General features: G+C 35.3%; 2 protein-coding genes across 4 annotated transcripts; both read right to left on the reverse strand.

Moving 5' to 3' along the window:
• Positions 1-822: 822 nt before the first annotated feature.
• Positions 823-10,334, reverse strand: LOC127415956 (paired mesoderm homeobox protein 1-like). Of its 3 annotated transcripts, none has more exons than XM_051655012.1 (5): positions 9,406-10,334; positions 6,220-6,395; positions 3,864-4,045; positions 2,847-2,912; positions 823-2,610 (listed from the first exon to the last, which is right to left on the reverse strand). In XM_051655012.1, the coding sequence occupies exons 1-5, from the start codon at positions 9,650-9,652 to the stop codon at positions 2,478-2,480; spliced, it is 804 nt and encodes a 267-aa protein (XP_051510972.1). In that variant the 5' UTR covers positions 9,653-10,334; the 3' UTR covers positions 823-2,477. The 3 variants fall into 3 exon arrangements, with proteins under 3 accessions (XP_051510972.1, XP_051510971.1, XP_051510970.1); XM_051655011.1 differs by having other exon boundaries at positions 2,851-2,912; positions 9,406-10,333; XM_051655010.1 differs by lacking the exon at positions 2,847-2,912 and having other exon boundaries at positions 9,406-10,333.
• Positions 10,335-14,926: 4,592 nt separating this feature from the next.
• On the reverse strand, positions 14,927-20,362 carry LOC127416480 (RAB6-interacting golgin-like). The gene is made up of 5 exons (XM_051655868.1): positions 20,146-20,362; positions 19,522-19,855; positions 19,186-19,287; positions 18,671-18,811; positions 14,927-17,916 (listed from the first exon to the last, which is right to left on the reverse strand). Exons 1-5 carry the CDS (start codon positions 20,207-20,209, stop codon positions 17,526-17,528), a joined length of 1,032 nt encoding a protein of 343 aa, XP_051511828.1. The 5' UTR covers positions 20,210-20,362; the 3' UTR covers positions 14,927-17,525.
• Between the last annotated feature and the right edge of the window lie 1,569 nt (positions 20,363-21,931).

A 21,931-nucleotide genomic window follows, 5' to 3' on the forward strand; every position in this document is an offset into this window, starting at 1 on the left:
GCTGGGGGTGGGGCAAGCGGGTCACAGCCTATGCACATCTGGAAGCACTTCAGGTCAGCAGGGCCCGGCTGCCTGAAAGGTGAAACGCTACAACCTGACCTGAGCGGCACAGCATGGAGAGCATGCAACAGTCTGAATGGAGAACTAGACACACATACACATTCACACACATGTCATTTTACTATTCAACACTTATGGGTGTAAATGTAAGCTTACATTGATATACAAACAAATTCTGTTATGTTACACACTTACAACTGTCTTTTTTACATTCATTTGTCTTGTGACATATACAAACATGCTTGCTTTACCATTGCTGCTGTCTTATCCTCTTAATAAAAGGTTTTACAGGACATAATAGGTGTCCACTGATGATAAATCAGCATCTAAATAGAAGTTATACAGACTCAGATGTAAACTGTTTAAAACATTCTGAAATTCCCCAAAGTAGTCACGTCATACGCTCATGTTTTTTTTTTTTTAAATTCAGTCTACTGGCAAAGGGTTCAGTGGTACAGAGATTTCATCAATATGCGTTAGTATGCTACAAAAACTGAACTTCATGCTCTACAACTGAAAAATCTGCCTTCATGACATTGTTCAACCAGAGAAAAGACAGAATTCTGTATATGCATGGATATAACTACGTATTAAGTCTACGTCAAAACAACAATTGAACTAGTTATTAAATAACCACAGTTAGTAGAGTCATGTACTGTCTTGTTAACCTAAAAAGCACAGAGGCAGTTGAGAGTATGATTGATGAAATATTTGTGGGCATTTAATGTGGTAAGAAGGGGTGCTGTTTGATCACAGTTATTTGTTATTTACATTGATTAGGTTTATTTTTTGTTATTTATTGTCTGTCTTGTATAATCTTGACTTGCTGCTGGTTACAAACAGAAACAGTAGTAAACTGCAACACAGTATCCAACAAAGTCTCTTTTTGAGCTTATAAGCTGGTTTACACGAGTCATTTAAATTCAGTTTAATGTGAACTGGACTACAAAATATAACTTATCCCATCTTTGTGTGTACAAACCATTAAGGATCAACAGAGATGTTTAGACAGGATTAAAATCTCAAAGGTCCACCTCACGTTGCAAAATAACGTGCAAAGTTGCGCAGTATTCCATGACTATCAAAAATAATTTCTGATGACACTGAATAATACACATTTAAATAAAGCAGAACAAACATCCATTGATAATCTCTGCTGTATTTATATGTGTATTATTCAGTTTTTAAAGATGGGCATAGATGAGAAGACAGTTTTCCACAAAAAGTTAACAACAGGTCAGTCAAAAAACTTTCTTATGGATATAGGTTAAATCCAAAATTCCAAGGGCATATCTATAACCAGCAAAATATTTACAATATTCATTTTTACCTTATTTATTTTGTAGCATTGGTCATTCTTAAATGTTGGTTTCAACTTACACAAATAAGACATTTTAGACAAGGTCATGATGTAGTTACACTGTTGCCTGCAACAATTTCTCAAATGTCAGCATTTAGTAAAACAACAAAAAAAGTCACTAAACAAAGTGTCTTTTCGACTGCAGAATCCAACACAATAGTATATGACTGATTGCTTGAAAATGCTTTTATTACCATATATTTCCAAATATAAGAAGGAAAAATATGATCCAAAAAAAAAAAAAAACACAACTTGTCACCTCAAAAAAAAAAAAAAAAAAAAAAAAAAACTCAAACACAATTGTGTTAGGGAACAGTGAGCAGATACATAAGTCACCATGGGGAACAGCACTTAGCCTAAACAGTGGTGTAATAGTCTAGAACCAACATTAAGATGTTGCAATCCAGCCCAAACCTGACCATTTGCATTGACAATTGTAAACATCGATATTCAATGTCTAGACAGTTGCCACTGATTAAAAATCCACTAATGTGTCTTTGTTACCACTGGCTGTAGTGGAATTTGTTTTTGGTGATTCTTTTGCCAAAACTCAGCATCAAACAGACACATCTAGTCCTGGTGTTATTTAAATTGTTCAGTGGTGAACAACAGTCCTCCATTGTTTGCCATGAAATTTTCTTTACGTCTCATCCAGTTGACCCAAAATTAAGCCATAAAAGAACAAAGAAAGGAGAGCTTACAGCATCCAGACACTCTGTCTGCTACGTCTTACTCATTTAGCGGAGCACTGCTCATTGACTTGTTCACCAAGGAGCAGATCTTGCGTTGTCTTACAGTCTCCAGTTCAGTACGAAATTAGATTCAGTTTTTCTGATAAGTCCCTTCATTGGTGTTGAAGGAAAAAAGACAAATAAAAGGGGCCACAGTGCAATTCCATTGTTGTAGGAGGGGGTGAAAATTAATATCCACTGTACGCTGAGGTACGCCAAAAAAAAAATCTCTACTACAGGCAAACTCTTCCAGCTCCTCTGAGATCTTCTCTTCTCATCATCTCGTGCTCCTCTGTTGTCCCCTCTTCTCATCCCTCTTTTCAGGCTTAGTTGACAGTGGGCACCTGGTTGAGGCTGTACTCTTTGGCTTTCAGTCTCAGGTTAGCAATGCTGTTGGCCATATTCATTCCCTGGGTGGAAGTGGTGTTGGCACAAGTGGGTGGGTAGGTTGCCATGGCGCTGAAAATGAGATATGAAAAGGATAGCTACAGTCACAGTGGGATTAAACTTAAATGTTAAAATATTAAGTATTAAAAATAAAATGAATGTCTTATAAATTAAATTGAAGGCCCAAATCTGAGTAACTCACATAGCAAAAAACAGGAAATTTATTTTGCCCTCATGTAAATCAAAAATATATAGTGCTTAAATCTCCTATTTCAATGTAAAACCGTAAAAAGAAATGTGAAAAGTACTTGCTTTCTGTGGGCAGCATTTTCTGTGGCACTCGCATTGGCCCTCCCTCCGGCCTTGGGTACCAGCTTAAGAATATATAAATAGTTATATATTAATGCTTCCGAAATACTGCATTAATATGAAAAAAATGCATTATATGTGCACAGTAATGCTTAAAGTGTGCATTGAAATTTTACTGGCATGGTTACTGGTCAAATGCGTAGCCTTGCCAGAAAGTGTTCCCGGTCGAGTTGCGTGTTTCAGCTGCTGGGAAAAAGGTATTTGGCCGGAGTGGCAGGGTTAGTTACTCTATATGGCTTTTAAGAGGAAGATTATTGTGAATCATAACCAGTGTAACCAGAGTCACAAAAAATCCTGCCCAATGGACTTTTCTTCCTCTGCTTGTCAGTACATATCCAATGAACTTAAGGTCACGGGGGTCACAGGCGGATTTAATATGGTTTGTTTTCAGATTATCACTTCATCATCAGGGGCTCGACCCACCATCCCTTCCACAGAAAGTGGTGTAAAATGACTAGCTAGAGGGTCTCTGTGCTAATTCAGATGATATTACCTATGCAAAGCTGCTGGGAAAAGAAATGCATTATTGTTTCTACTTGGCCATTTGGCGGCCCAGCCCTTCAATTCCACTAAAATGAACAGTTTCCAAAGAAAACTGAAAAACTTAAGAATTAATTTGTTGAAGCTGTGGCACAGACATGTATAAGAGCCACTGGTGCACAGGGTTCGAACATGGTCTCGGTCATTAACTTATGCTATTCCCACTTTCCTGTCTGCCTCTACCATCTTCTAAAATAATGACCAAAAAGCCCAAAAATAAAAATTAAATAAAAGAATGAAATTGTGATAGAACCCTAATTTAAAAACAATAATTCTCAGGAATTTGTTTTTTAGAAAATTAAGGAAACGCTGTGTAAAACTGAGAACGGCAGACATTTATGGATCTGAAATGAAACCAGAGCAATCATGCACATCAATGAGAATAATGCAAGGATTCAGAGGTTTATGTGGGTTACCTGTAAGGAGCAGCAGTCCCCCAGGAAAGGTAGTCATTTGGACGGGGTGCAGGACGGGGGACGATGGGCTGCTCCACTGCCGTTACATCTCCTGAGTAGGATTTGAGGAGTGAAGCGTTCTTACTGGCTAGCATTGCCCGCTCATTACGACGAAACTTTGCCCGTCTGTTTTGAAACCACACCTATGAGAACAGAACACAAAATTACACAGTAGAGCAGTTACGCTGGATATTTGGCATACTGAGATGAAAGACAAATTTTAAATACACATTGTTTCAAAAGTATAGCCACGATACTTAAACATAGATCATGTTAACATGATTTTAGTGTGATAAAATAACTTTATAACCTCATCTGTGTAAAGTTATATCAAATATTTCAGCTTTGTTGCCATGACGATGTAACGCTGGTAAACCCTGTAATAGATTTTATCACACTAAAATCATGTTGAAGAGAGATTTTATCACACTAAAATCATGTCACCATGTATAATGTTTACATCTTGTGTCTGTACTTTTGAAGTGTGTATTGTAATGTTTATGGATTGGCCCCATTCACTTCCATTGTAACTGTGATTTTATTAAATTTTTTTATAATCAAAATACGAGTTAAAATATTTTTTTTGTGGTAATCAACATTATTCTACAAATGCTGTCAGTTGAGCTTAACTTGTATTGAACCCACAACATCCCTTTAAATATGTGCTTCATGCAGTCACAAATATTATTTAAAATGACTGAATCAACCTGACTATTTAAGATTACACCAACAAAAGTCATTTAAATCAGGAAAAGATACCTCTTAAGTTAACAACTGGATGCATCCACTTTTCCAGTCAGCATACTGATACTCAAATCCACATCAGCACACTTTAAAGAATGAATCTAACTGATTCTATGAAAACTACCTCAGCTAGATGCTGCACTTGAACAAAAACCTGTAGTTTTCCAGAGAATTGTGAGGACTATGTTGCAGCGCCTTTTGAAATACAGTCTTATCTGCTTGCACACATACTGTATGTATACCTGTGGAGAACAGATCAGAGGCTTGCATAAGGAGCTCTGTGAAATACAACTGCTTGTGAAACATGGTTGAAGACAGAGTGGGAAGCCCAGATCTCGAAGCCTTGGCTGCAGCACCAGGCCTGGTGGAGGCACAGTGTCCGGTTACGCAGCGCCTCAGGAATGAACTCAAAGTCTCTTTTATCAAAGCATTTCTGTATTGCTCCCTTTCTGGGACACATTAATTGCAGATGTGTTTGTTCTCTTTCTTTCCTTTCTTTCGTTCCTTCCTTCTCTTGCACACTCTTGATCTATAAACGGGAATAATCCCCATCTTTCTACAAAAACATTCTCATTACAGGAGAATGTGGAGACTGGCTGCGGCCTACAACATGTGTGCTGAGAGGCCGAGTGATCGGCTGAGGCTTTTTAAACATTTATGTCGAACTCTGATGATGAGACTAATGACAGTGGTGAGATTTGACTCAAAGATTTAGTGTTGTAACAGTGATGGGCATTTACTATCACGTTCCACTGCAACTACAACCTTACTGAAACCTTGAATTAGGCAAATGATTAAATCTCTTCAGCTTCTTTTGATTTTGAAAATTATTTTTTTGAAGTATTATATGTAAAACTGCAATGCAGTTATTATTAAATATGTTTATCTTAATATTTACAATAGGTTGATTGTTATGTTTATTGTGTTCTCAACTGGTATTGCAACCCAAATATGGATTGTAGGTCTGTTCTAATCTGTCATGTACAGCAGGGAATAAACAATGCTAAATGTAAATAATAAAATCCAGCCAACCCTTCAATTGTTCAGAGTTATAGCAAAATAAATAGGCTTATCAACTTTTAAAATAAAGAAAAAAAAAAGAAAAAAAAAAAACGCTTTCCACTTGTTAATGTCAACGGCTATGCGACCAATCAATCTCTACGATATTTTGGCATTAATTAATCTGTCATTTGGTAATATGGCTTACAATATTTAACTTAATGATTATTTCATGTGTCAAGCTGGTAAGTCACACTTCTGCTGTTTTTGCATTTACAAAATAGTCAATTTTCCTATTCAGCCAATATCATGTTAACATATTTTTTGCCTATGCAGTTCATGGTAATATTAATCAATTTCAGTGTTTAATTGTATGTATTTGTTCACTTTATTTTGGTACAGTGTTGGGTCACCACTTGATGTCCAAAACCAATTGAGAACCACCGCTCTAATTGACCACTAAACTTAATGTTTTTGCATCAGTCGGGTGAGTATATAGCTTTCAAGGGAAACAAATTTGATGGACCTAATGAACTGCAGTATGCATCAGATGATTGTTAGGTGTGGAGCTTACCTGAACTCTAGCTTCAGTGAGATTAACCCTGCGTGCCAGGTCCTCTCTAACAAAGGCATCTGGGTAGTGTGTCCGCTCAAACACTCGTTCCAGAGCCTGCAGCTGGCTGCTGTTGAACGTGGTTCTGTTCCTCCGCTGTTTCCGCTTCTTTTTCTCTTCTGAGTTTAGCTGCTCATCTGGCAGTGCACACACAGATATACATTTATGCCAGGCTTAAAGAATCAGTTTAGTTAACAATTCATATTATAATCTTGACCATCAGCAAATGTCACATTCACTAAGTTGCTATATCATTATTGACATTTTTTTCAGTTCTGTCATTCTCTTGTGCTGCTGATTTACAACTGATAAAATTTATGAACTGTAAGTGACTTATAAAATGTTTTTTGGAGAGAAGTTTCTATATATATATATATATATATATATATATATATATATATATATATATATATATATATATATATATATATATATATATATATATATATATATATATATATATATATATATATATTTACAAAATAATTATTAATTGCCCTTTGTACTTTTTTTTTATTATGGCCTGAAAAGTACTTTTACACTATAAAGTAAATTAACAAGGCAATGAGCAAAGTGATCCCATATTTGGGCATCTAATGAAAAATGTTTTGTAAAGAGCTTGGACATTTTACACAAGACATTAAACCATTAATAGTAGCTTACTTAAGTAAATATTTTTGTCTATTCGTTTAGAAATTCTGTTACCAGTCAAATTGTGCTATCACAGAAACTGAGATTAGGCTCCTGCTGTTTCTCACAAGTGCTCTATTGGAGAGATGTATACATAAAGGGAAACAGTGACCTTACAATACCTTTCTTTAGTCTGACCAATCTATAGCAAAATGTCCTCAAAATGTGTTTTCATCCTTGTTGCACTATGATACTTCAAAAAAAAAAAAAAAAATGTAGTAAAAAGTGTCAAAACATACATATTTTGAAGCCCTTAAAGAGTATAGTCCCAACACAGAAGCCCCACTTCAGCCAAAAACATCAAATAACTTTGACTCTCATGAGACTCGATAATCACCCAACTGACACCACAAACTCTAGCCTATAGCACACCCTGTTTAGGTTATGATTTTAATATAGACATTCATCAATCAATATGTTACTTCTATCATATGTAAAATTCAATGTTATTATAAGATCTTATAATAGAGAGAAGCTCACAAGAGGAAAATTTACTGGTTTAGCAAGGGGTTTGTTGGACTGTAGACCCTTTAAGCCCAGTGAAACTGTAAATTGTAAATTGTAAATTGTAAAGGTCAGTTAAATTACTATTTAAACTTCCTGTTTGCTACAACTGAATGAAAACACCAGCTGTTAAATGGGGCATTGGACTTGTTATGGGAAACATAACATTCTTTGTATTATGTTAGATGACACAAAGAAGATAGTTAAGATAATTAAATCTGTACAACACTTGCTGGATTGTAGGCCTATACCAACGAGAGTTTTTCCAATTTTAGAGGTCATTTATGACAGTCAGCCAAAAACTGCCTATAATATAAAAACACAAATTAAGGAGCTAATCATAGTCTAAAACCAAACCATTCTCACGGAATGCAATTATAGTTGTATGAATGAGAGTCATGATGAATTGAACATCAGAAGAGAAGTAATTCATTTATGCTTCTACACGCAGTCCTGTGCGCGATGGGTAAACATTATGCAGACTCGTATCAAACAGTGCAATACTGTTATAATACTATATTATCTTTTCCTGCCTCGGAAATTTCAGGATTTAGACATTCCTAAAAAAAAAAATTAAAAAAATACAACAACAACAACAACAACAAAACAGTTGAAAAAGTAATTTTTCAATTGTTAATTTAACTCTATCGTGCCAACAACTCCAATTTACAGGACAAAAGCGTTACGAAAAAAACAAACAAACAAGATGTATCCATATTAGCTTAAACCATTTGACAGATCCTAAAATATTTTCCCCGTAACATAAATTCTAAGATATGAGAATGCGGTCATACTAATATTAAATATTAAATACTAAATGGTGCAAGAAATTTAGGCTACGACCAGCAAAACATGGATTTTATTGATAGACAGATGTAATGGAAATTTGCTATCTGATACCATAATTGCATATATACTGTATATGTTTTCTGGATGCAGGAGAATGATGACAAATTATAGTGTTTAAATCGACTGAAAAGGTCCAGAAACTGGTACATTTAGGACTTTGTCTCTGAAATGTCGTTCTTCTCGTATTTTTTTTTTTTTAAATCAATTATAATTTAAAGACAAATCAAACCCAAAAAAAAAAAAAAAAAATAGTTATTCTAATAAATGTTTAAACTTAATTTTAACACTTTTAACATAGTTTTATTTCCTTCTTTGGAAATGATCTATCAGTGAGTTGTAAGTATGCCAGTCAGCAGTATTTCGCTTTTTATTTTTTATTTTTTTTATTTTTTATTATTATTATTATTATTATTATTATTATTATTATATGCTGCATATTCGAGATTCCTCTTTGGTTAATTGTCAGATCACATCAGAGTAGTGTGATTTATGTGCACCACTAATTTTATCATATCTACCTGCCATTCACTTCAGCCCTATTTCCTGAAATCTGTTGTAAATTGAACTCTAATTAATATGTAAACCAAATTAGCCTATCTAATCAATCGCTGTAAGCAGTTTTAGCAAACAGTTCAAGCCTCATACAAATCAAAATAATTGAAAGTTGTCAAGAGGCCATATTTGTATTACTTGATTAAGGGATGGGATGTCAAGAATCGTAAATTATGCAACTTTTCTCGTACGGATTTTTTTTTTGTTTGTTTTTTTTTTTCCACTACAAGGCTATTATTTCTATTGTACAAAATATTTGCATAATGCACATAGCCTACATATGCTAATGAGACAATTTTGTAAGGCTAGTAGGCTACTATAAATAAAAGTCAGTAATAATTGTGGTTCTGGACGATTAACTCAGGTTAAAATGTGTGCTACTCCCTTACCATACCATACGATACCATACCATAGGCTACCATACCATATCATACCACATATCTATCTATCTATCTATCTATCTATCTATCTGTCTGTCTGTCTGTCTGTCTGTCTGTCTGTCTATCTATCCATCCATCTATCTATCTATCTACTGCATGATCACACACTTACTCTCCTGCTGTGTTGTATCACTGCCGCTGGTCAAACCCGGGGATTCCAGCATAGTCCTGCCCGGTTCCCCTACGCTCTCGTCCGTCTGAGAACCGACCATTTCCCCAGCCTCCTCTAGATCCAACAGGTGGCTCACCGAGAAGTTCTTTTTGGCCTGCAGGTTTTCCAGGTTGGCTGTAATGGGACTCTCCAGTCTGCTGGATATGGTTGCGTGTCTGTCCATTACATGAGCATAGCTAGAAGTCATGACGCAAATACGATGCAAGAGGGGAAAAAATGGGGCAACGGTATTAGGTTTACCAAAGTGATCCTCCTTGCATATATTTGAAGACAATATCACATGAAACAGCGCCTCCAAACCAATGCGAAATGTCGTAGTTGCCTGTGTTGCCTGTGCTCACTATGAAAGCTGTTCCCACAGAACCAGGTGGGACAGTAAAGTATCTACAACTTTGTGTAACTTAATATGACTGTGAAGACCATAAAGTCGATTGAATCCGTCCACTCATAGCCATAGAATCTCTTCTGCAAAATTCTGTTGGTTCAGCACTGTTGTTCAATACGAAAAGCTCCTCGAGCTCCACGGAGTTGTTGACTGAGCGCGGATCTAAATGCTGATGCCTGTCAGATGCATTTGCGTAAAGTTAGCTGGCTGAAGGTTAGAGGAGGCAGGACACTCCACCGCCTTTCAGACGCTGTTGGCTCTCTCCTCTACTCCAGTCCACTCCAGTCCACGCCGCACTCTTCTCTCGGGAACACACGTTCTGGCACTTCAAACGGTGCGCTCACTGGCATGCAGTGAGTGGAGTGGATTGTAAATGAAAAATTGAGACCCCTGGGAGAGAAGATGAAGCTGTAAGGCTCTCGTAATTACGTGGCAAAAGACTTCGAGCTTTCTTTGACGTTTCACAGCCCCCCTCCCTCCTCTATCAAGCTTCCTTCTTCGAAGGTTAACCCTCCCAAATATCTGAGTCTGAACCCCACATTCTGTATAAGTCACTGATTATGATTGCACTCAAGAACACTGACATAAAACAATGCTAAAAATGTTGTTTAGCACATATCGCAGGAAACGTCAAATTTTGGGGTGATTGGTTCACAGTTAGTTGTACGTTTTTTCTTCTAATGTCCTCAAATATAGGCATATAAGAAATGGAAATGGTAGTCAACCTTTATTTCATTCAAATAAATAATGCATATATTCTAAAAGAGTTTTTTAAAGGAATATTCAAGGTTCAAAACAAGTTAAGATCAATCTAGGCTATAAACACAAAAAATAATTTCGACTTGTAACTCCTTTTCTTTGAAGAAAAAAAAAAAAAAAAAAACAGGTTACAGTGAGGCATCTACAATGGAAGAGAATGGGGCCAATCCGTAACATGACTTTAGTGTAATGAAATTACTTACTAACCTTTTCCGTGTAAAGTTAGGCTATATAAAATTTTACAAATTCGTTGTCATGATATATATATATATATATATATATATATATATATATATATATATATATATATATATATATATATATTATTTTATTTTTTTCTGTGGTAATAAACATTATGTCACAAATGCTGTCGATTAAGCTTAACTTGTATTGAACCCGGAATATTCCTTTAAGAATAATAACAATGCACATTCATTAGCAGATGTTTTCTTGTTAAATTCTTTTTTTTTTTTTTTACTGAAGTACACTGACGTTTCACGTTTTGCACTCTAGTCTCAAGTAACATTTCACGTTATTTATCAAGCAAAAAAAAAAAAAAAGGATAAAGTTCTGGCTGCAGTGGCCTATACAGCTCCTGCTGGGAAGAGAGTGTCAGACCACTTGGTGAGTTATAAATGTGGGTTTTCACAAGGTAAATGTCCATGTGTTTCAAAAGCAAGAGTCTATAGGTTCCTCACTGCCACAGACATCCCCGTAGCTTCCAGGCCCAGATCTGGGAAAAGAACACTTGATGCCATCAAAGGAAAACGGATTGAAACCAGATGTGCTGCCTTCGTTCTTTCCATGTATTTAATTAAGCCGCTGTTGGGATGGAGTAGACCTTTTTCATCATTAGTTTTCCCTCCACATTCCCTCAGCTGCCAGCTCCTCTACAAGCGACTTCTCTCATGAAAAAGGCCTGCCATCGGGGTCAAGGATCATGCAATTGGAGACAGTCTGTAAAATTGGTCCTTTTTCAACCTGCAAAAACGTTTTTATTGAAAGTCAAATCCGCGTGGCATATGTCAATCATCGTTGGAGCTCAGGCGTCCTGCTTGAAACACAGTACATTTGTTTATGGCCTGTCAAACCCCAATGTTTAAAATGTTTTTTTACGGCTTCATCGAGTTGGGCAGACAGCTTACATAAAAAATAAATAAATAAATAAATAATAATAAAAAAAAAGTTCGAGCAACCAAAATGCATGATATGGACCTGAACATGACCTATTGTGCATGGATCAGTTTCCTTGCATTGTTTGCATTGTTATAGCCTAAAATGGAAATTACAAGATGGACATTCAAGAAACGAAAGACTATTTAATTTCGCAGTGAGGGAATCTTTTAACAATGCCATAGAGCAATATGGAGCAAAATGGAGCAAAAAGATGCAAAGAAAATTACTCAACTGATCTTTAAAATATATATTTTTTAATGTAAATGTATTTATTTGTCTGAAAAGATATGTCTGTATATAGAGAATTTTATAACTTCATTCTCTACTTTGGCTTAATGGCATTATAAACAGACTCGACAACTTTATAGGCTGCATATTGCAAGACATATTTTGTATCTATAAAGAATCGAATAATGATATATATATATATATATATATATATATATATATATATATATATATATATATATATATATATATATATATATATATATATATATGACAGCACGTGAATTAACAACAGTCACTAATTTACAGTATAAAACAAAACACTTAAGATCCAGTTTTTCTAGCACGGAAATGTTAATTGCACTAAACAATTTGTCAGGAAATTTGTAAAAACCCAAATACAGTCATTTTTAATGCGCATTGTAGTCACACTAGTAATTATGATTGCAAGAAGCCATTAAAACATAGAGGTCATTAAAACTCATCCATGGCTAACGAGGACTTTGTTCGATTTTGGAGTAGCCTAGCTAATATTTTAAAAAATAAGCAACAGCACCAAGAGTAATGAATAGCCTACTAATTATTAGCAAGAATATTTTAATATGACTTATTTACAGCTGACTATTGTAGACTATCAATACCAGCATCATCGCAAAACTCAGTTTTAACTGAGGCTTCTCTGACTTTTTGTAGGCTCAAATTAGTCGTTTTTTTTGTTTTGTTTTTTTAATTGGCTACCTGTGGAGCATGACTTGTTAAATGTGGCCTATTTTATTTTATTATTATTATTGTTTTTTATTTTATTTTTTTATTTTTTTTCGACAATGAGACTTAAAATATGCGCTTTACCAATCAACCGACAGCAGAAGTCGATCTACTAAGCCCATGACACCAAAACATTTTGACATGTACTAGTTTTGGATGACAGATTGAGCAAATGGCACTATCAAAAAGCGCGCGCACATGTCTGCAAGTGTTCCCCGCTCACGCTGAAACGCGCGAGCACAGGAGGAGGCACTTTAATTGTAGGCTGCTTAGGGATATGAAAGAGGACAGAGCTCTTGGTGGCATAATCAGCACCAGAGGTTAATGGACAGCACTGCCGTACTTAATAGTGTTAACGCCTTCCTAAAAAGAGGGATTTAGCACAACAAGATATGTTGACACAGTTTGTAATTCAGTCAACTGCAGAAATATAGGCTGCAATAACAAAGTTGTGTCATAAAAACATTTAATAGCATATAAAAATGTTCTGTGTTAAATAGGCCTATGTCAAATTATTTATTAATAAAAATGCATTTGTAAATAAATGTATCTACAGTTTATTACTCATGGCATTACTAAATAGCCTACATAAAATAAATGTAAATACAGTTTATTACTCATGGCATTATGTGATCACGCAATTGATGTTGAAAGCAGTTATGGTTTTAATTTAATTTCTGACTGACCATCCTTTTGTCAGCTATTGTTAGTTGTAGCCTACATTGTCAAGTTCAAATCGTTTGTGGGCTCGCAAAAAATTGCTATTAAAGGGACAGACTACATTATGGGGGTCTTCTTTATATTTATTTTGGCTTAAATTAGTTTTATTTTTTGTCCTTTTTGAGTGATTTAACCTACAACTTTTTCTCATCTGCATATAGTAAACAATTTTAAATAGCCTATAGCCTATTTAGAGATTTTCCTTTTGAATAGACCTACACGTAATAGTACATTCTTTTCAATTAATGTTTTTTTTTATTTTTTTTTTAATAATAATAATAAAAAAATTATTGCGTTATAAACTCTCATGCAATGAGACGATGCATGACGATGATTTTGAACTAAGATTTATCCCTCATAATAAAACCTTGGACAGTAATAATGGGAATGTGTTTCCAGTGCTAAAAATACAGATTGGGAAAAGTAGCATAGAATAGGAATAAGCTTAGGTCATTAAAATCTCTCTTCCTAAAGTTCATCGCTTTCTTGGCTGTTGCATCTATATGAGGGTATCGGCATGATCAAAACTGAAAAGTAACTTACCAGAAGGCAGAGGTTTTCAGTAAAAGTTGATCTGTGTATTTTCCTCTCGAGTTTCTCGGGTTACGGAGCCTTTGAAACATGTCTCGGAGGAGTGAGGGCACATAAATCAGAGAAAAGGCGCTCTCACAAACTAGGATTCATACGAAATTTTCTTTCCTGTATTATATCCAAAATTTGCCAGTCATGATACATAGAATACAACAGAATACAATCGAATAGAATATAATCTTATTTTTTTGTATATTGTTTTCATTGTATTTCTATTGTAATGCTTTGCCACTGTACATATTTGTCCCCTAATTTAGTTTCAATTTAGAATATATTGTGAAACTAATTGTATCTAATTAGAGATTGAACAGATTAAGTAGTTATTTAACACAGTTAAAATGTAAGACTTTGATGGAGCAGATGTGATAATGTTTTGTCAAATTTGTGAAATTAGGTTTGGTATAAGAACCATAAATAAACGACAGTCTGCACTCCTCCATGTTCAGACGTACTGAATCGCTGCAAGAGTTTGAAGTGGGTAGAAGGAGCAAGACTCTTAAAACTAGTCGAAGATCATATACAAGTTCATGGCTTTCCTTAAAAATAGTAATTAAATGGACCGATTAATTCACAAATTCCTGAAAAATAAAAAATGCAATACCATTCTAATTATTGATTGAAAGGCAAGCAATAAATAAATAAATTAATTAATAAATGTAAACGCTGTTTCAGTTATTTATGTCAAACAAATATGCTATTAGGTGTGCAAAAAAATCCACAAAACGTGTTTTATTAACAATATAAAAAAATAAAAAAAACTTTATTCACATTCAAAATATTAAAATGTTGAATCTGAAGCTTTCTTTATACCCTTTATAATGTAAAATTTAAAGCAAAAGATTTAATAAAAACTAAGATATATGAATATATATATATATATACAATTGAAGTCAGAAGTTTACATACACTTAGGTTTAAGTCATTAAAACTATTTTTTTAACCACTCTACAGATTTCATATTAGCAAACTATAGATTTGGCAAGTCGTTTAGGACATCTACTTTGTGCATGACACGAATAATTTTTCCAACAATTGTTTACAGACAGATTGTTTCACTTTTAATTGACTATATCACAATTCTAGTGGGTCAGAAGTTTACATACACTAAGTTAACTGTGCCTTTAAGCAGCTTGGAAAATTCCAGAAAATTATGTCAAGCCTTTAGACAATTAGCCAATTAGCTTCTGATAGGCTAACTGGCGTCAATTGGAGGTGTACCTGTGGATGTATTTTAAGGCCTACCTTCAAACTCAGTGCCTCTTTGCTTGACATCATGGGAAAATCAAAAGAAATCAGACCTCAGAAAAGAAATTGTGGACCTTCACAGTCGGGTTCATCCTTGGGAGCAATTTCCAAATGCCTGAAGGTACCACATTCATCTGTACAAACAATAGTACGCAAGTATAAACACCATACGACCATGCAGCCATTATACCGCTCAGAAAGGAGACGCATTCTGTCTCATAGAGATGAACGCAGTTTGATGCAAAAAGTGCAAATCAATCCCAGAACAACAGCAAAGGACCTTGTGAAGATGCTGGAGGAAACAGGTAGACAAGTATCTATATCCACAGTAAAACGAGTCCTATTTCAACATAACCTGAAAGGCTGCTGAGCAAGGAAGAAGCCACTGCTACAAAACCACCATAAAAATGGCAGACTACAGTTTGCAAGTGCACATGGGGACAAAGATCTTACTTTTTGGAGAAATGTCCTCTGGTCTGATGAAACAAAAATGGAACTGTTTGGCCATAATGACCATCGTTATGTTTGGAGGAAAAAGGGTGAGGCTTGCAAGCCGAAGAACACCATCCCAACTGTGAAGCATGGGGGTGGCAGCATCATGTTGTGAGGGTGCTTTGCTGCTGGAGGAACTGGTGTACTTCACAAAATAGATGGCATCATGAGGAAGGAAAATTATGTGTATATATTGAAGCAACATCTTAAGACATCAGCCAGGAAGTTAAAGCTCAGTCACAAATGAGTCTTCCAAATGGACAACGACCCCAAGCATACCTCCAAAGTTGTGGGAAAATGGCTTAAGGTCAACAAAGTCAAGGTACTGGAGTTGCCATCACAAAGCCCTGACCTCAGTCCGACAGAAAATTTGTGGGCAGAACTGAAAAAGCGTGTGCGAGCAAGGAGGCCTACAAACCTGACTCAGTTACACCAGTTCTGTCTGGAGGAATGGGCCAAAATTCCAGCAACTTATTGTGAAAAGCTTGTGGAAGGCTACCCAAAACGTTTGACCCAAGTTAAACAATTTAAAAGTAATGCTACCAAATACTAACAAAGTGTATGTAAACTTCTGACCCACTGTGAATGTGATGAAAGAAAGAAAATCTGAAATAAATAATTCTCTCTACTATTATTCCACATTCTTAAAATAGTGATGTTAACTGACCTAAGACAGGCACTGTTTTCTATGTTTAAATGTCCGGAATTGTGGAAAAACTTTTAATGTATTTGGCTAAGGTGTATGTAAACTTCTGACTTCAACTGTTTTTCATATCAGTATTAATCAAAAGAAAGTTATATAAATAACCATTCTGCAATCTTGTTCTTAAAGCTGGTGAAAAGGAACCATGGTTTTTCTAAGTTTATTAAAAAGTATAAATTATATACAGTATAAATAAACAATCTTCAGTATATGTACTTTAGAAAAATCATTAAACAATTGTATTGCATATGCACATAGCAAACTGTATATCCCTCCCACATACCACAAAAGTATTTTCACCAGTACACAAACAACTGTTCTCATCTCTGCTAAGCCAACTGCCTGCTTTGTATGATAAAAACGGCTGTTACTGATTTGTTAACATTGGCATCAAGTTATCTTTTAGACAACTGCCATGTACAGATAAAAGATTTCATTATACTTGTGCAACATCGGGTGACATAAATTACAACAGTAAAAAGCCACCAGACAATTTGCCACTATTCCATTTTGATAAATGGAATCAGTCACAGTTGTCACCGTTATGGAATGATGTAATTCTAGTGTTTTAAAAATAGACAATGTCTTCAAAGGGAAAATTACATTATCTTAATGGAAGATAAAGATCAAATTATACAATGACAATCAAATGAGTGGCACAGCATTGTTTTAACAACCTACTTTTAGAGTCATTTACCTCACATTACAAGAAACAGTATCTACAATAGCTTTGTTCTTCTATGCTTAACAGTTCATAATCAACATCTGACGCCCATAATAGTAATGCATTTTAGTGTTGCTATTAAAGGAATCACCCTCATGACATGTCATAATTTAATATTGACACACCCGTGTCAGACTGACAACAGGCTGTCCTATGTCCTTTCACAACATGTCACAACATTTCAATTTGAAATGCAGGACTTTTGGTTTGCTCAACATTAACATTTTCACAATGAAGAAATGTTTTAATCTAGTCAGCAAATACGTAAACCATCATCTGACCACATCTGCAGAAACATCTGTTGCTCTGCTCTCCTGATTATCTTGACTGATCTTTGGTTCTGTAATGGAACTGTCTTTGCTCATATTTGAGCTATCCACTTCTGTACACCCCTCAATGCCTGCTGCAGGACCATTTTCAGTAACAGGCTGGGGGTTGCCCTCCCTCTGCTTGTTCTCTTGTTCTGCATCCTCTGGCATGGGGACTTCCTCAGCATTAAGCTCCAGCTGAAGCATCAACTCTTCCAGTTTGCAAGCCTTGCGTAGCTCATTCTGCTGGATGATTGCACACAGGTGCTCTGTGAGCTGCTCTTTCAATTCTGTCTTCCTGTGCAAGTCCAGCTTAGCAGCAACATACTCGCCCTCCGCCTTTTCAAGGCGCTTCCTGTCAACAATAAGTGATTGGCAGAGATAGAAGGGTTGTAGGCACAGAAAATTAAACTGTATGCTCGATACAACACAGGAACAGCAACTATTTATTTTGTCCACTAACATAGGAAGTACACATTCAATCTTAATTTTATTAATAGTACACTAGTATTTTTTATTTTATTTTTTTTTGTGTATAGATGACTAAAGATTGCTTCTAAAAATAAAAAGCCTGAGAGTGACTCCCATGAGTATGTTAATATATTTAATGTAGTTATTTTATAATTACAACAGGCAATTTGTTTATAATGGTGCAGGTGAAGGGCTATTTAATAATAAATTAGTTGGTCAACAATTTTGACAGCATTATATTTTATACATAGTTAATGTTTAAATACAGATTTGTTTTTGATAATACAGAAAATTAAGTGTTCAACTGTGCAATGCACAACTGAGTCATAATGTTAACAAAACAGATGTGAATGTTTTGCTAATTTAAATTTAAAGAATTAAGTTTATAATGTGTTTTTTGTTTGTTTTTGTTTTAAAATGGCAGAATTAATATTGAGAGGCTACAGGGGGCAGTGTTTTCACCCATGAGCAAATAGACTTTGCAGGGTGGAGGTTAATGGCTACTAGTCAGATCCTGCAATTACTGTACTGTGAATTATAATGCACCTGCTACTATACTATGAGAACCATACTACAAAGTTACAGGTTTTGAATGGATTGTAAATGCACTAATAAAAGTAACATACACTAATCATTACCAAGCTAGGGAATAATCCATGCTGGCTTGTTCTATCAGTTTTCTTAGAACCCCAATGTCACTGGATACAGAATCGTCTAGTGCTTGAAGTTCTCTCTGGATCTTTTTCAATTTCACAGCTTCAGCCTGTGTCTGTTTGGACCTGGGAAACAAGAGGTTATATCAAGAAATGGCACTGGATATTCATACAAACAAACTCATTGTCAGGGTCTGGCTAAATCGCTCACTGTCCAGACCAACTGCAGGGATGCAAACTCATGAGAGGTGAAAAAGTTATAGCAGGTGTTATAGATATATATTTTAGTTGATTTGTTTGTTGTATTTAAAGCTTTTTTGTTGCATTTAAAGCTTTTAAAGTGTTTAAGCTTGAAGTAACCCTTTCAAGTGATTTTAGAAAATGTAACCAAACAATTTAGGCAAAATAGCTTAAAAAAGTTGACTTCAGATGACAGGTGAGTAGTCTGCATCCCTGCGATTGATTTTGATATCATTTTAAAGCATTAGAATTCTTCCTACTTTTCAGCAATTGTCTTTGTAAGGAGAGCTTTTTTCTTTTTATTCTTCTCTTCCATTATCCGTTGTTCCCACTGCAACTGCTGCAGACGGTTCTTCTCCCGACTGTTATAAGAAAGATTGGAGTCTTATATTTAACAAACATTACAACACAAAATAAGCAAACATCTGTACCAATTCATATCATTTTGTTGAAACATAACCTGTGACAGATTGATCTTGAACAATTTTAGCAAATCTGTATTCAAACATTATAAGCATTATTCTCATTATTCATTATCTTGGCGTCAACACGTGGATCTCTGCCCCGATTTTTGCTAAATAAATAGACTTACTAACAATTCCACTTCCTGTTTGTCCAGCTCTTTGAGGATCACTGTTGGCATTGCCTCTGCAGATGGTTCTGGATCATGCTTGACAATTTCTGATTCATGCTTAAACAGTTCTGACTCCAACAGCTTAGGTTCCTCCTGTGATCTGAGTGGAGCAGGGTGACTGACAGCAGGTGGATCTGGGGGTTTGCTAAGCTGTTGCTCTGGTGGCAGAGAGCCGCTGTCCTCCTTCTGCTTGGCTGCCAGATGTAGAGCCCTCTCCCGCTGTAGCTGCAGCCTGCTTCGGTTAGTTGGAGCGGGTCTCCGGCCACGACCCAATGTGACAGGGACAGCCTGGTTCGCTGAAAAAAAAGAAGAGAGCAGACTTAAATCAGGACGAAATTTGTATCACCCAACAAATGAGTTATTAATAATTTCATAATAGTTCAACTACTGAAGAAATGAACTGTGAGACAGTCTATGTAAGCAACTCGTAAGGTTTTGAGACAACCATTTATTGCGTATTAAAATATTATTTTATAAAATGAAAATCATAATTATGTGTATATTTAGTTACAGATATAGTTCGATAAGACGAAATAAGAACATTCTAAGTTAAGTTTAAGTGTATTCTAATCACTACTGTACTTACTGCTCTCGCCGTTCTGCTGCAATCTTCGTAGCTCTTCCTCTGAAAATCCAGCCCATGCAGCCATTTTCTGTACTATATTAAGTGTACTTCAAATTAACTCCAACTCTGTTTTATCAAATGTAAATATAAATGGCATGAAATGCTATTTTACAAGATAAACATTATGTACTTCGGTGAACTTTTTCATCTGGCCGCCATGTTTGTATTTTGACTGCCACGTTCAAGACCCTAGAAGGTCCCTTTTGCGGGTGCCCTCTGATTTTGCCTGTTTGCATTTTGTATGGAAACATACAAAAATAACCACGTATGTTATTCATATTTACAACTTTACTCGGTTTTAACCATACGTATGACACTGAACTTTTTGGGCATTGATTTTAAGGATAAAATTAAGTGCTTAAAAATGACAGGCAATCATTTTGGGTAATAAAATTAAATCCAGTTTCATTCTTGAACCATAAAACTGCAAATTAAGCTGGGTAGAGTCTTTCAAAGTAAACTGTGAAATAGTTTGTCTATGGGTTTTCACATACAGTATGTAGACCTAAATTAATCTTTATGTACTAATGTCTTTTGATAAGCACTTTGTAAGCACTATACTTTGTAAACACTGTTTAGTGCTAAATACATAAAGTTTTATTTACTATATGTCTAGTAGACTACAGGATTTATCCTTATAAACAAAGGCCACCCTTACAAAAAATTTAAAGTTCTGGCAAACTTGCTGCAAATTTGCAAGTCATTAATATTTTCACATGCAATTGAGCTTTCTGTTTGCTGCAAATATTTGGCAGAAGTTTGCAGTTCTTCACTGGTAGTGGTGAACCTGCAGTAAACCTTTGGCAACAATGGACAATTTGTCACTACTGGCATACACTTTTGTGGCAAACCTGTGGCAATAAAGAAGGGTTTGCTTCAAAGCTCATTTGCATGTGAAAATAAAGCAAATATGCCACAAGGGTTTGCCAGAAGAGTTTGCAGCAAAAGTAATTTGCCTCTAGGGTTTGAAATTAGCACCCGCCATCCGCCAAATGTGGATATTATATACAGAAATAATGTATATTAAAAAATCCTTTGTTCCAATGGCAGTGATTATTTTAAATAGGACTATTTTTTATGTGAAGTCATTATTACTATTTAAGTGTGATGGTTGGCATCATGTTATTATTCTAAACTCTGTTGTTTGGTTAATTTATAAAAAAATATTTTGTGATGCTTGGAAGTATTTATTTTTTATTCTGTTGTTAGCTTAATCTATACACTTGTCTTCTATATGCACCTACGCTTGTATGAAATGTGTGGGAATTGTGTGTGTGTATATCTATGAATTTTGTCATCCTTTTATGCTAGTGTCAAAGACAAATTGCTGTTCTATGAGAAATTGAATTGATAATAAAGTTTAAACTAAACTAAACTAAAATTGGATATTCACCAGCCACTGTGCCTGGTGGGAAAAAAGTTTATTTCATACCCTGTTTGCCTGTGAACATAATGCAGATTTGCCACAGGGGTTTGAACCAGTTAGGATATATTGTTTCTTATAAATATGATTGTTTGCTTTATAACAGACCTTCTGGAAAGCTACATCAGACTGTTGGAGTCAATGGCTAATTTTGTTTATCCTCCTCTTCTTACTCCACTTACCCTCTTCACGTTCACTGAGCCATCCTGCACTCTTAATAGCCAGAGAGGATAGAGGTTAATGAAAGAGCATGCTTGGTGATAAAAAAAGCATGAAATCCACTGAGAATAGGAAATGTCAAACAGTTGTATCGAGTTACACTTT

This window comes from Myxocyprinus asiaticus, chromosome 25, assembly GCF_019703515.2.
Source record: "Myxocyprinus asiaticus isolate MX2 ecotype Aquarium Trade chromosome 25, UBuf_Myxa_2, whole genome shotgun sequence".
NCBI lineage: Eukaryota > Metazoa > Chordata > Actinopteri > Cypriniformes > Catostomidae > Myxocyprinus > Myxocyprinus asiaticus.

What these genes read in the sequence shown, in the direction of transcription:
- LOC127415956 (XM_051655012.1), bottom strand. Translation starts at nt 9,652, where the DNA reads ATGACTTCTAGCTATGCTCATGTAATGGACAGACACGCAACCATATCC. An exon ending in TCACTGAAGCTAGAGTTCAG is followed by an intron (nt 4,046 to 6,219) that starts GTAAGCTCCACA and finishes CTGTTCTCATAG; the next exon opens with GTGTGGTTTCAAAACAGACG. An exon ending in ATGCTGCCCACAGAAAGCAA is followed by an intron (nt 2,611 to 2,846) that starts GTACTTTTCACA and finishes TCTCATTTTCAG; the next exon opens with CGCCATGGCAACCTACCCAC.
- LOC127416480 (XM_051655868.1), bottom strand. Translation starts at nt 20,209, where the DNA reads ATGGCTGCATGGGCTGGATTTTCAGAGGAAGAGCTACGAAGATTGCAG. An exon ending in ACAAAGACAATTGCTGAAAA is followed by an intron (nt 18,812 to 19,185) that starts GTAGGAAGAATT and finishes CTTGTTTCCCAG; the next exon opens with GTCCAAACAGACACAGGCTG. An exon ending in ATGGATTATTCCCTAGCTTG is followed by an intron (nt 17,917 to 18,670) that starts GTAATGATTAGT and finishes TATTGTTGACAG; the next exon opens with GAAGCGCCTTGAAAAGGCGG.